General features: G+C 34.4%; 1 protein-coding gene across 9 annotated transcripts in view; it reads left to right on the top strand.

The window, feature by feature from the left end:
* Positions 1-15,184, top strand: part of FAM13B (family with sequence similarity 13, member B) — a 76,824-nt gene that overhangs the window by 52,241 nt on the left and 9,399 nt on the right. For 5 of the 9 annotated variants that reach the window (XM_012727873.1, XM_012727877.1, XM_012727876.1 and 2 more), the window contains 8 exons: positions 3,940-4,004; positions 6,107-6,155; positions 6,796-6,943; positions 9,651-9,716; positions 11,122-11,329; positions 11,841-11,970; positions 12,546-12,627; positions 14,944-15,173. In XM_012727873.1, coding sequence (XP_012583327.1) covers positions 3,940-4,004; positions 6,107-6,155; positions 6,796-6,943; positions 9,651-9,716; positions 11,122-11,329; positions 11,841-11,970; positions 12,546-12,627; positions 14,944-15,173 — 978 coding nt within the window. The remainder of the gene's footprint in view (positions 1-3,939; positions 4,005-6,106; positions 6,156-6,795; positions 6,944-9,650; positions 9,717-11,121; positions 11,330-11,840; positions 11,971-12,545; positions 12,628-14,943; positions 15,174-15,184) is intronic. The other 4 variants (XM_004686758.2, XM_012727878.1, XM_012727872.1 and 1 more) reach the window with 2 other exon arrangements.

Raw genomic sequence — 15,184 nt, 5'->3', positions numbered from 1 at the left:
TAATGTCTCTTTTGCTGTACAGAAGCTCTTTAACTTGATGTAGTCCCATCTATTTATCTTTGCCTTCACTATTGTGGCGTTGGGTGCTCTGTTTTTAAAGATGTCGCTGAAGTGTATGTCGTGTAGTGTTTGACCGATTTTTGCTTCTAGGTATTTTATGCTTTCCGTTCTTATGTCTAGGTCTTTAATCCACTTCGATTTTTGGAAATCAACCATTTTTTAATGTTAATCTAAAAACACCTTTTTTATGTTAATCTAAAAGAATTCAACTATTTTTTTTTCTTTTTTCTTTTTTTTTAAGATTTATTCATGTGTACATAGAGAACTGGGGTACAGGCCAGAGGCTGAGGGGTGGCTAGAGGCTTCACCAGAGACAGAGTGGGGAGCAGAACAGGCAGATCGATGAGGCACACTGCTGAGGGGCACAGGGGGCCTGTCAGGAGAGGTCTGCCACGCCATGGTCACCTCCAGGGCAGGCCGGAATCGAACTCATGCGGAAGCGGCTTTAGATTCTCAGTGCTGTGCTTTAACCTGCTGCGCCACCAGAGAGGGCCAAGAATTCAACTATTTTTAATTAAATTGCCTCATCTACAGAGGGAGAGATGGACAGGAAAGAAATCAAGAGAAAAATTAAAAGTGAGTTAATAGCACTTGAATACCAGTAGGAGGTATAGCTGAAGTTGATGGCATGAGTTGATAGTGAATCAACATTAGTAAGTATGTATGTGACATTTTATTGTAATATTTGTCTGGAGGACTTTTGAAAGCTGATTATAGACTTCTTGTTTATTGGTTAGAGTATTGATAAATTAGCCTTGAAATAGTTGAGGTGCAGAGGTATATATTACCAGTGGATTAGAAACTTGAATTAAGGCCCTCTTGTGTGGCGCATAAGGTTAAAGCACAGCTCTATGAAATTATCTGCAGCCACTGCAGCAAGAGTTTGATCCTCGGCCACATGGTATGGCAGACCTTGTCCTCCCTTGCTTTTCCCACCCGCTGCTCCCCTTAGCAGTGTATTTCAATAGATTTGCCTGTTCTGTTCCCCACTCTGTCTCTGGTCAATCCTCTCACACCCCCACACCTCTGGAATGTACTCCAGTTTTTGTATGCATAAATAAATAAATCTTTAAAAAAAAAAAAAGAAAAGAAACTTGAAGCGAGGCAAGCTGGTCTGGTAGAAACTGAGCAAGGTAAAAATGTTGCCAGAAGAGGGATTTACCAGTTGAAATTTGAATTTCCTATGATTTACATATCACTACATATGAATTCTTTTTTATATCTTTACATTCTTGTCTAACTGGCCATAAAAATCTGACAACAGATTATATTTTGCTATTTGTATTTGTAGGAGGCTATAGTTTGCCAACCCCTGTGCTGAAATTATTGTAAGAAGGTCTAGATTGTAGGTCTAGTTGGAAAAGAAGTATGACATGGCATGCTTCAAAGTGCCTTAGAAAGTAACTGGAATGCAGAGAAGTTATAAGGCTGGATAGAGTAGGAGTCGGTAAACTTTTCCCTAAAGAGCCAGATGATAAATATTTTGTACTTTGTGAATCTTATTACCTGTCAGCAGCTTTAGACCTCTGCTGTTGTAGCATGAAAGCAGCCACCGAAAAAAAGCAAAAATAGTAGGATGATTATGTTAAAATAAAACTTAACTTATAGATACTGAAACTTGAATTTCCTATGATTTACATATCACTACATATGAATTCTTTTTTATATCTTTACATTCTTGTCTAACTGGCCATAAAAATCTGACAACAGATTATATTTTGCTATTTGTATTTGTAGGAGGCTATAGTTTGCCAACCCCTGTGCTGAAATTATTGTAAGAAGGTCTAGATTGTAGGTCTAGTCTAGATTGTAGCTACAAAAAATAATCTTGAAAATTGTTTCTCAAACATGACTTAAAAATATTTTTTAAAAAAGGGCTTGATTACTTTTTAATATTTCAAGTCAGCATGTGCTCCTGGTTAGACCATACTTGCCCAAGGGTTGTATGTCTAGCTGGTGTGAATTAATTTTAAGTTGTCTTCGGTGACTACAGGCTTCATGTGTGTGTAATTACGTTTTGTTTCATATTTAAAAAATTAAAAATTTTTACTTTTGTCTTTGAAAAAGGATAGGTTTGCATAACTAAAAGTTAAAAAGTTATAAGAATATAGAAAAACCACCCTTCTCATCCTTGTATATCCATATTCATTTACCCTCTATCATGTTGGCATATAATAAAATTATTTTAAAAAATACCATCCTATCCTAAAAGCTGCTACAGCAGAGAACCTTATTAATATGCAATTTCTGTTTCCCTATTTGGTTAAGTTGATGTTTGGCCATACTCTAATATGAAAATAACTCCTTTTTCTTTGTCTTGGGGAATGCTAGAGAATAGAATTGTGCACCAGGCAGGAAACTTCACATGCCTTCTTCACTGGTGTACTATTTGCGTTTGCTTTTGTCACTGCATTTTTCTTTTATATTGCTTCCCAGTTGCCTTTTTAAAAAAATTTCACTATTTAAAAAATTCTGTTGCCTAAATCTGATTGGGTATGTGGTTATTAATTGTGATAGTCACTTCATAGTAAAAAGAATCGCAGCTTAAAAGAGAATACTTCTGTAATAGTTTCATAAATTTTCTTATAAGCTATTTTATTTTCACATAATAACTAAAAGTCAATCAAATGATTCTTAGATTCATATATATGATGCGGAAGATAGTGCTGAATTTGGTTCATTGAGTAAGAAATAAATATTGGGTCTGGTTAATGGTTATTTCATATGCCCAGGAACCTCCTTAAGTTATAGAAATGTAAAGCTACAAACTGCTGAAAACTGCATAAAAACTGCTGAAGTCTGATATGTAGATCAGTGATTCTCAATTTTGTGTCTCAGGGAACTCGTAAAATTCTTGAGGATCCCCAAAAGCGTTTGTTTCTGCATAGTTATATCTATCATTTTTTAACATTTTAGAGATTAAAATTTAGAAATTAAAAAAAAGTTTCTTAATTTACTTAAACATAATAATAAACTCAATCATGGACACATATATAAGGATAGTTTTTCCCTTAGTACAAAGCAGCTAATTGTTGAAAATTTTGAGGAGTGACATTTTCCATATTACAAATATTATTAGTGTTTATCTGATGTTTTACAGAAGTCAGCTGAATTCTTGTATCTATATCCACATTCAGTCTTTTGCTGAAGGTTCTTTCTTGTGTTTGAAATGTATGCAGACAATTAAATCTCACAGAAGTATGTCATTGGAAAAGGGGAAAATAGTTATTTCATTATTTAGGACTCATAAATTTGGACAAGTAGTTTCTAAGAATTTAAAAAGAATTGAATCTTGTTGATTTCAGAGGTGATCATCATCAACACTAAAATGTTTACATAGTTTGTAATGATGCACAGTATATTTACATAAGACTGGAAGTTTTTATTGTCACAAAGGATGGGATGGTGTTAATAACTAAATCCAGTGGAAAATAGGGGAGTGTTTACATGAGTTTCTAAGATTCACAATTGTTATTTCAAATACACACAATAAAGGGACCCTGTGAACTGCATGATGCCTGTTTATGTGCTATGAAGTTAACCAGCTTACATGTTTATAGGTGAAAAGAAAGAGAAAGGACTGTTCAAAAGTAGTACGTGACCTTCATTTTTGTAGTATAGAATTCTAAGGAAGAAAAAGGGATGTGATACAGTAATAGCAGTACCTATTACCTAGAAGGGTAGTGAGCAATCCAAAATTCCCAATTTATGCTTGTGCATACACACAATTTAGGTTCTAAGCAAGATAAATTTCTCTTAAAAAGCAATGTAAAAGGCCATATGACTAATTTGTAATCTAACAATCTAATTTTGATTGGATACTTCCTGTATTTAATGTTGGGGTCTTCATTAACACTGTGGTGGTATTCTTTTTATCAGTCTGTAGGTATACTGTTAGAGCCATGCAGTGACCACGGTGATAGTGAAGATGGCCATCTTGAGCGGTAAGCATTTTCTCTTGTTAGTGCTAGTAATTCACTTTGAGAATTGGAACTCTTTGGGATGAAATTTTAAGGTGAATCCACTATAACGTACATTTTAGATACTCAAAAAAAAAAAAACCCACTTAAGCTGCTTGTTTTAATGGTAAGCATAAAGCATATTAAGTATACATAAATATTTAGAGTGGTCGCAGATTTGGACAAACATTAGTTACAATTTGTAACTCAATTCAAAGGGAAGAATATAGCCTTCATGGAGACACTTAAAATTTTCAGTTGATTTGTAAAACAATTGGGAATTTGTTGATACTCTGAATATGCCTTTCATTTAATCATAGCCTTAGAACTATGGATAATAACTGAAAGACTAAAACTTTTGCTTCAGCAGTTAAGTGTAGGATATTTATGTCCCCCTTGGAATTACTCCTTTGTGTCCCAGTATAGTGTTTTGAAATTGGTGCTTGTTTTATCTCCTTGGTCACAATAAAATTGGCAGTAAGTAGTAGTCATATGTAGTCTCTACAGAGTCAATAGATAGAAATCCTTTGAACAGAAACTTTTTAGAATATTTTTAAGTCCTGTAAACATAATGTGTAGGTTTTAGGTCTTGATCTTCTTTTTATGATTCTTTAAGATGTTGTTAAATATATTATAACTTTTAGGAAAGATTTGATATCCTGAAAACACATCACTTTTGAAGTTGCAGACTAGAATATAAATTCTGAGAAATGCTAAACAGCATTACTAATTAGTTGATAGTCTGTTGGCAAGAATAAACTTGGATAATGCTGCTATCTTTTTTAATTGTGAGTAGGACACCTGTTCTTTAAGGGTAAGTAAATTCTTTGGAGCCATGTCTCTGGAGTGTCCTCATACTCTGAAGGTCCACAGATTTCCTGCTTACAGCAGTCCCTTGTGCTTCCTTTCAGGAGGCAGGAATGATCCTCTTCCAGCCCAGGGAGTATTGGAGCTATGGGCTGAAGATATAAGATTAACAGCATTAACAGGCATCCCCAGAATGATGACATCTGGATTTGGTAGAACAATAAGGATCCATTTAGTGAGGACTCAAATCTTTTTGGAAAAAGCTCTTTCCTCTTCAACTTGTGTATAGGTTAGCAAACTTGTTTTTAGATCCAAAGAACTCCTTGCTTAGGTGGATTACATTTTGCATGTTTAATAATCATATTTCTCAAATTTAGTGAATTTGGTCTTTTCAGTCTGTTAGTGTAGACTTTAGCTCACCCCTTATTTGCTCCCACCTTAAGCAAAGGAAGGCCTTTGAACTTGCCAGGGGACTCAGCTCGTTTCTCCTGCTTAGCAAGAGTAAGGTAATTATGTATATCTGAAGAGATGACTTTGACATATTGAGATCAAGACTTGTCTTCTGAGTACACACTTTGTTGTGGCCAGATAGTGGCAATACCTGTGGGTATCATTGTCTTTGGGTAGAATTTTCCCATTGTAGGCATATTGGTAACTATCATGTTGCTAGATGCTGTATTGAGTGGTAAAGTAAGCAGAGATCATTTGTGACACTTACTCTAACTAAGGGTTATTTTTATGGGGGGAATAGAGGTGTGAATTTTTTTTAAATTTCCCTTTTACACGCTACCATTATGTTTAGGAGTATAAACTTTATTTTGATTGTGATAAAATCAGATTCTAAATATAGATCAGAGGTAAACCTTTTTAAAAAAATATTTAAAAGGAAAAAAAAAGACCCAGAGTGGGGGAGAATAAAACTGTTTAAAACTAATACTTATTTTACAAAATCTTTTTCATTATACATTTAATTCTTTTGGTGTCTTATTTGTTATGGATTTTATTTTCCCTGTTAAGATGTTTTTCTTTTGGGATGATTGTGAGGGAGGGTGGTGAATGTTATTTAACTTTTCTAAAATAAGTGATTCTGTGGATCTTTTCAGTAGTGTGTGATTTTCAGATATAGGGCTCCAAAGAATGGGCATATGTCTAGTAGTTGTTTTCTTCACTCACACTGTAAATGTTAGTTATATGGGGAAGAAAGGAATTTAGGTAAGACAATGCAATGAGAGTATCCTGTTTATTCTTTAAAAAACTAATAACTTTACTTGTATTTTTAGGAAAGAATATTTGTCATTTGACAGTGATAAATTGTCACATTTGATTCTGGTAAGAATTTTCTCAACCGTTTTTCAAATTTTCAGTAGAGTTAGTATGTTAGTTATTAAATCTGGACTTTAACTCAGGTTGAATAACTTTAAAGGAGGTTTAAATATAGATATTCTTACCAACTGAATTTGCCATTTTTGGTTATAAGAAACTTGGTTATGGGGCCCTCCCTAGTGGTGCAGCAGGTTAAAGCATAGCACTACAAAGCTGGCTGCAGCCACTTCAGTGCGAGTTTGATCCCCTGCCCCCAAAGTGATCCACATGGCACAGCAGACCTCTCCTGACCCGCTTGTTCAGTCTGCTTGTTCTGCTCCCCACTCTTTCTCTGGTGAATGCTCTCACTGTCCCAGCACCTCTGGCCTGTACCCCAGATCTGTATGCATAATAAATCTTAAAAAAAAAGAAATTTTGTTATGAAAATACTTTGCTGAGCTTGAGATCCAAACTATGTCTTCTAGTAAGATAATTTTTTAAATTGCAGATTTATATTTGAAAATAGTTTGAAAGGTGAGAGTAGAACAGTTGAATATGTTGACACAATAAACTAGAAAAGGCTATACAAGAACACCTGCTAGTTGTGTTTAATCTGGGTGTGGAAAGCTTCATGGTTGTGAAATGTATTCTTTACTTTATAAAACAGGGTTCTAGTGGCAAGATATGTGATTTGAATGCCAACACTGAATCAGAAGTGCCAGGAGGTCAAAGTGTTGGTGTTCAAGCGGAAGCAGCATGCGTTCAAATTCCACATTTAGATCTGAAGAATGTTTCTGATGGTGATAAATGGGAAGGTAATTTTACCCATACACATTATTTTCCTGATAATGTTGTTTGTAACTGAAATTACTCAAAGCAGTGATCAGATTACTGTCCTTTTCCAGGCAATCTTAATAATTTTGATTTTCTGTTCTCCTTCCCACATAAGATGAATGAATGAGCACTTTTATTCAAATGCACTAATAAGACTTTTAGGCAACTGTTTTGCATAAATTGGAAATTACTATCTGATTTTAGCTTTGAAGATGGATGTTAGAATGGTGTAAAAAAATAAAATCACCCAGGATATACTTTCATTAGTTGTTAGACAGACCTGGTTCTGTTTCCCAATCTTTGAAAAATCTAGTATGTTAGGACTTGGGGACATCACTGTTTTAAACAAAGAGCTTATATGTAGTTACCTTTTCCTTATGATGATCAGGGATGCTTTTTAAAAAAATGATCTTCATGGACATATCTAAGCAAAAATTGCACCATATCCCTCTATTTCTTTACTAAGTTAATGGAGGTATGGGAACTGTGTCCTAACAATCTTAACAAAGGAAAAAGATTTAAATTTATTAAGCAGGCAACATGTATGTGTTGGTCAAAATTCAGCAAATGTCTGCTTAAGATTTGCATTTCACTGTAGAAAAATTTTTCTTCTTTTTTTAATTAAAAGAAGCAAAAGAAAAAAAAATGCTGAATGCCAGCAAATGGTTTGCATACTGAAGCACTTTGGGGCAGTATACCAATATCTGCAGTTTACTTTGAAATACATGAGAAAAATAGTTAATTGATAAAACAGTGTTATAAAATAGCAAGTATAATAAACTGTTAATGGTAGAATCTAATGATGGTTTCTGGATCTTCATTTTAAAATTCTTGCAATTTTGCTATATATCTGCAAACTTTCAAATAAAACGTTGAGGGTGGGAAAGTGGAAAGCAAGCAACAAATGTGGGTCCAGGAATTCTTCAGATCATCATCCACCTTTCTAGGTAAAGAGACAGTCAGACAACTCAGATCTTAATAGTTACATATTTGTTCATTTTGATAAAGATCCCCTTGTTATCTCACTGTTGGCAAGTTCACTGATGATACTCAGTGGTGGTAACAATAAGCATTGCATTGCCAGTGCCACAGACTCCTTTTGCCCACCTCAAGCCTGTGTACCTAATGGGGTTTTTATTTTTAATAAGTAAAGTCCAGTTTTTTAGCAGCCCTAATCAAATCATTGTCTGTGCCAATCTTTATTGCTGTCTCTCCCCCCCCCCCATTCTTATTTTTATTTTTTTGGTATTAGATGTTTGACATGCCCAGTGGCATATCATATGTTTTAACTTGGAGTAAGTCAGGAAATTGCCTTTCATTTGCTTTGTTCTGGGCTATTCAGGATGTTTGGAATATATGAAGATGCTCCCCAGAGTTTGGGAATATGTTAGAATCCTGGTAGCAGTGTAACTCAAATATCCTTTTTAATTATCCTGGCATAGTCATTGAAAAGGAATGAGCGTCAACAGAGCATCCCTTGAATCTCAGTAGGAATGGAGTCTGAGAAAGATGAAGCTGGGATTTTAATAAAGGACTTATGCTTCTTTTCAGAGGATGCACATAAATGACCCTTTATAATCTTTGTTCTAAGGGTCCTGACTAAGTTTTAATCATAGAAGAGCAATTATTTTCCATTCTTGGGGAGATAGGATTCTCTGTCTAGCTTCAGTTTTCTGAGGGGTTTCTCCATGAGAATGTGATTTGGGCTTCTTTTGTTTCCACCAGAATACACCCCTTACAATGTGTGGTAGGGAAAGTAACTTAACTATGGACTATTGATCCCTTATTTTTAGTGCCCGAGCTTTCCTGTTACCTAGTTGGCTCAATAGGCATAACAGGCTTACTCAGAGTCAGTGATTTTCAGAGAGCCAACTGTAGTTAGACATCTGAGTGAACTTCTCAACTGTGAACTCTGCATGTGCTTGGGAGAGTGACTGTAGGTAAACCATGTTGTTCTGTTCCATTTTTTTCCACCAAAGATAATTTTTCCCCACAATTGGAAGTTAGACTATTCTTAATGAAAGTGTTTCTTAAGAGACAGAATTATTTTAGACTCTACATATCTTGGAACCAAAGATAATTGGTTGATGTGACTTGTAATACAGAAGTGGGATGATTCCAAATAGAAGTTTAATTTACCTCATACTTAGGTTACATGGGTTTTGTTTTTTGTATCATTCAAGGGATAGTCAACAGAATTCACTTAGCAAGAAGATAACACATGACTACCACCAGGATGAATTTGTTCCAAAGATCTTGACTCTTAATGGACATGGATATCATTCTGTGATTTTCTCCTAACTCTTCAATGAAATATAGTGGTGTCTTTTCCAGAACAAAATAAACTGAGAGAGATTTTTTTCTGTCAAATCAGTTTATACTGAAGAGCTTCCAACTGTATTTGGTTAAGAGTTTCCATTTCTTCAGTTTTATGCTTCAGTTCTAATAACTAGTACTGCTTTGGTTTTTTTGCCTTGTTTGCTGAAATGGAAATGTTTTGTATTTTCTTTTTTTTAAACGTTTGGTCATTAGTAATTTCTTTGTATAAAGTTGTTGAGCAGAATGCTTAACTGGTTTTAGGGAAATGTTTTTGGTATCTTTGGCTTTGTGTTAGTTATGTGTATGGTTTGTTCTGACTGTGCTGTGTGTTCACTTTAGTATTTTTTGCCATTTTTTCCATTTTATTAGCATCATGCCCTATCACTTTTCCCCTCATTGATTTCAAAACAATGCATCTGCAGAGAGATGGGGAGGGTAAGTATAGTTCGCCATAGTTTAGTTTTTTTGCCTTTTTATGGTACAATTTGTTTGCCTTTTTATTAGCCCTTCTCCTGCTGTCCCCATATCTTAGGAAAACTATTCTGGGTTAAAAATGATACCCAGAAAAAATTGTTTTTGTTACCTCCCTCTTTTCTTAAACAGGACGTTCATTTCTCATAAAATGTTTACTACTAGTTATTGTTGGGAAGCAGGTACAAGGGTTGCTTTGAAAATCACTTTATTGCTGGGTTTATTGTGGTATTGCACGCTTTGTACCCAATTTTTAGTTATCAGATTGATCTGGGCTTTAAAAACTAACTAAATTATGTGCTTATAACCCTGAAAAAAATTGTGATGCTTTTAAATTGTTAATGCATAAAGTTACACTAAGTTACTAAACTAGAATTTCTTAGCTGCTGCCTAAGAAAAATAAAGGAAGCATCCTTGATTTTTTTTTGACACTGTCAAGCCATATTTGCATTTAAGGATATTTAAAAGCTCATTTTTTAAATTGTAAATAACCATAACATTAAGAGTTTTAAATTGTAGCTATAAATAAACTTACTGTGTAGATGGAAAAGGTTTTTTCTCCTTCCTGGTGATGCTTGAAGTTAATTTTGTACTGGGAGCATATGTGTGGATTTGTGTGTTTATTGTATATGTTCTGTATGTATTCGAACATCTGTGTGCAACCATCAAATATTTCAGCATGGCTTCATGGGAGTATATAGAGGATAACTCCAGTAAAATAATAACTAAGACTAACTAGTCTTAAGTTAATTTTGTCTTGATAATTTTGTTGGGTGCTTAATTTTTATATTACATATTATACATAGGAATCTCACATAAGAAAATAATCACCTCAGTTTAATGTTAGAGGAGAGGTGCTGTCAGGTGAGTTAGCGGCCCTTTTTGGAAATTTCCTATCACTTTGTCCCTTAATAACTTGGAAGGTAGCATTCTTTTGTCAAGAGAGCTCCATTTGGTGAGTACTCTGTATATCATGCTTCTTCTTCTTAACATAGCCATGTAAATGATATATTTATTTCATTTCGCAGTTAGAAACTGTTAACGTTCTAACTATTGAGTATTTACTGTTTAAAACTTACTCTGCCTTAAAAAATAACATTTAATATAAAGAGCTTGACAGTGTCCTTTATTGATTGGCTTCTGGGGTCAGAAACTTAAGGATAGTACCTTATGTGAAAACAGAAACTGGGCTAAAATACAAAGCTCGGATGACTTTTTATAGTAGGCTTTTGGAAGATCTCTGGTGTTTAAATAACTTGTTATGAGACACCATGTAGTCATGATTTAAAGAATATCAATTAATATTTTGTGACTTTTTCAATGCAGACTCAAGAAATCCATGGTACTATTCTTTTTGTTTGTTTTACAGAGCCATTTCCTGCTTTTAAGTCTTGGCAGGAAGACTCTGAGTCTGGAGAAGCTCAGCTTTCTCCACAAGCTGGAAGAATGAATCATCACCCACTAGAAGACTGTCCTCCAGTATTATCACACCGTAGTTTAGATTTTGGGCAAAGCCAGCGTTTTCTACATGATCCAGAAACATTGGATTCCTCATCTAAAGCACTTTCTTTTACTAGGTATATGATTTTTATATGCATACACGAGGTGATTCCTATTATGATTCTTTGGGATATTTAGTTCTTCAGACCTGCAGTTTGCCCTGATTGCATGTAGTGCATCTTAAAAGTTTTTTTACCCCTGAATTCTGGAAGAGAGGCAGGAAGTAGATAGAGGTCATGAATCCCTAATGTTTTTATTGTGGAAATTTTAAATTGATTCTGAATATCAAAAACATTGCTTTGCAGTTTGAACAAAAAGCATTGAGCTACTAGGTAACTCTGTTTCTTTTCTGACTTTGCCCAAACAACTTTTGAATGATTCTGTTTTCATTACCATTTGTATTACATTAGTTTGTGTAACACTGTAAATTTTGTTTTACTACCCTTCCATTAGTTTTTGTTTTACTACCCTTCCATTAATTTCACTTTAAAGGCATCTGTTTTAGTGATAGTATAATGTTAGGGTGATAAGAGATACTGTGTTGATACTTGAAAATATAACACAGTATTCACTTTTTGTTTAATTCAGGATTCGAAGATCATCCTTTAGTTCAAAAGATGACAAAAGAGAAGACAGAACACCCTATCAGTTGGTCAAGAAACTTCAGAAAAAAATCAGACAATTTGAGGAACAGTTTGAAAGGGAAAGAAATAGCAAGGTAAGTTTGTAGCATTGGCTAGTAGATCTGGCTAGTAGATCTAACAGAACTGGAAAGAATTTCTTCAAAGGGCATTAGTTCAGTTCTTTGCTGAGATAATGAATCTGAGATGACATCTTTGGTCATGTAGACCACAGCCTCCTGAGCAGTATTCTTGCCATTGTTCCGCTACTTATTTATATTTCCATTGGCTAAACAGCTTTTTGAAAATGAAAAGTAAATTTGTTATACATTAACACATCATGGTAATGTTATTTTTACTCCCTCAAAAATCACATGTAAAGGATCGAGAGATCTAATAATTAAAGTATGTGAAGTAGAAAAGAATGCCAGGAAATTCACACCTGATGCCAGAAACTCAATACTAAAATCTGCTTTCTGTCAGTTGCTAGACCCTGCTGAGGAAGAGCTTTACTTAATATATTTATTAAATGTAAACATGTATATTTTCTAATATATATTTTAGATGAAATGAAGGTTCAATAAAATCTTTGCTGTGGGAACTGTAAAATATTATTTGAGCATATATTAATCATTACTTAACACAAAAGTGATTCTGTTCCTTTATTTTTTAGCCTTCCTACAGTGATATTGCAGCTAACCCAAAGGTATTAAAATGGATGACAGAGCTTACCAAACTGCGGAAGCAAATTAAAGGTATGTGATGTACCATTTTTGTAACATATTTGCACTTTTAAAATGTCCTTGATGTCTATGAGAATTTTTAAAATTTTAAAATTATAAATAAATTTCTCCTTTCTTTTTAAAAAAGATTTATTTATTTATACATATAAGACTGGGGCATATGTGAGAGATGAGGAGGGTTAGCAGATTCACCAGAGACTGAGTGGGGAGCAGAATAGGCAGAATGACTGAAATACACTGCTGAGAGAGCAATGGGCGGAGTCAGGAGAGGTCTGCCATGCCTGCCACGACATGTGGGTCACCCTCATGCTGCAGTGGCTGCGGATAGATTGATAGTGCTGGCCTTTAACCCGTTGCGCCACGAGGGAGGGCCCTCTTTCCTCTTATTTTATTACAGTTATAGTCAAAGTTGTAGTACTATATTCTTCTAGATATTTTTTTTTTAGTAACATTCTTTTGAAAGGTGCTGTAGAATGTATATGCATAGTGGTGTGATAAAGTTTATCTTACATAATTTCAAATCTTAAGCAGTTTTAGGTTTTGGTAGTTATTTCATTCAGAGTTTTGGGTAGACATTCTACCTAAGCCTAAAAAAATAACTGATCATATTGAACCATTAACTACTAAAAAGACTTTAGTCTTGTAAAACTTCTGAATCAGGCCTTGTGTTTACCGATTATCAGCTCAGTACAGCAGTTACTCATGTATAGATTTATTAAGTGTTTATGAAGAGTCTACTTTTTAATAATTGTTAGTACTACTTAAAAATCGTCTGTATTAACTGGAGTTATAATTGACAGCATCACATCTTAGTTTAATTCAATAAAGTTTTTAGTATCTTTAAATATTAAGTACTCATAGATGTCTGAGGATATAGCAGTGAACAAGACACAGTCCCTGTTGTCATTGAGTTTACATTCTTGTGGTTTTAGATATATTCTCTTACCTCTTTAGAATTTTCCTTCAGTTTCGCTAAACAATTTCATGTTTAATGTCAGGCTCCAACCATCAGTGAAAATCATTACCGTGAATGTATTGTTAATGTGTGTCACTAAAGTGACTACCATCAGTCTTCTAACTAGCTTCCTGGTTTTCTTTCACTTGTGTTGTCCTAATGTAATTTGTAATCCCTATTGTTCTCCCTCGACCACAGCACCCCATAGCCCATCACCATAGTCCTTTGTCCTCTTCTCCCTACTGTTTTTACCCCTCTTCCTTTCCCATCCTCTGCTTTATGTCTCAGATGGACAGTCAGTTGGCAAGTTTTGTCTTTTCCCTGACTCTTTGTCAATTTCTCTATATTCCACATATAAGTGAAACCATTTGATGTTTATTTTCCTTCTGACTTAATTCACTTAGTATAACCCCATCCAGCTCAATCTGTATTGCTGCATGTGGCATGAGTTTATCTCCTTTGATCACTGCGTAATATTCCATTGTGTATATATACCGCGTCATCTTGATCGATTCATCTGTTCTGGGGCATTAGCTTATCTAATATCTTAGCTATCATAAACGACCATAATAACTGCAGAGTGAGAGTTTCCTTTCAAATTAGTGTTTTTATGTTCTTTGAGTAGGTTTCTAGAAGTGAAATCATTGGATCATATAGTAGACTCATTTTTAGTGTTTTGAGGAACCTCTGCACAGCTTTTCATGGTGGTTGAACCCGTTTATATCCCCATCAACAGTGCAAGAGTTCTTTCTTACAGGTTCTTTTTTTAGGTTTTTGTTTTTTAATATGGGCCATTCTCACAGCTGTAGTATCTCATTATGGTTTTGATTTGCATTTCCCTGATAATAAGTGATTTTGAACATTTTTCCATGTGCCTGTTGGCCATTGGCATTTTTTCTTTGGAGTAGTGTCTTAGTTTTTCTGTCCATTTTTGACTGTGTTGTTTGTTTTGTTTTTGTTGAGTTGTGAGAGCCCTTTGATAACAGTCCCTTATCAATTGTATGGTATACAATCTGTAAAATAATTTTATAGATCTAAAAAAATAATAATTTTACAAATATGATTGTTTTTTCTTTTTAATTCCTGAATATATCCTCCATGAAAATAGGGACACCAACTCTCTTGTTTACTACTATATCTTCTGTGCTCATCAGAGTATTTTATTTGATAGTAGACATTCTATGAATATTAGTCGAATGAATGAATGGTTTGGCTTTCCTGTTACATATGTGATTTAAATATTTCGCACAGACCTTAAATAGAAGGGCTTATATGCTGTTATATTTTCCTGTTGCATAGCTTGCTTTTGATTTAGTTGCAGTTCAGCTAAAACTCATATTATACTGATCTGTTCTTTTGGTTCTAAAATGTAGATGCAAAACATAAAAGTTCTGATGGCGAATTTGTACCTCAGACACGTCCACGTAGTAACACTCTTCCAAAAAGCTTTGGCTCATCTCTAGACCATGAAGATGAAGAAAATGAAGATGAATCCATGATTATTCAGAAGGAGAAGAAGCCATCTAAGGAAGCAACACTTGAACTTATTCTGAAAAGACTAAAAGAAAAACGTGTTGAGAGGTGTCTTCCAGAAGATATCAAAGTAATCTTGAG

This window comes from Condylura cristata, unplaced genomic scaffold (assembly GCF_000260355.1).
Source record: "Condylura cristata isolate star-nosed mole 26May11 unplaced genomic scaffold, ConCri1.0 scaffold00021, whole genome shotgun sequence".
Lineage (NCBI taxonomy): Eukaryota > Metazoa > Chordata > Mammalia > Eulipotyphla > Talpidae > Condylura > Condylura cristata.
This window is presented reverse-complemented; position numbering and strand designations above follow the sequence as displayed.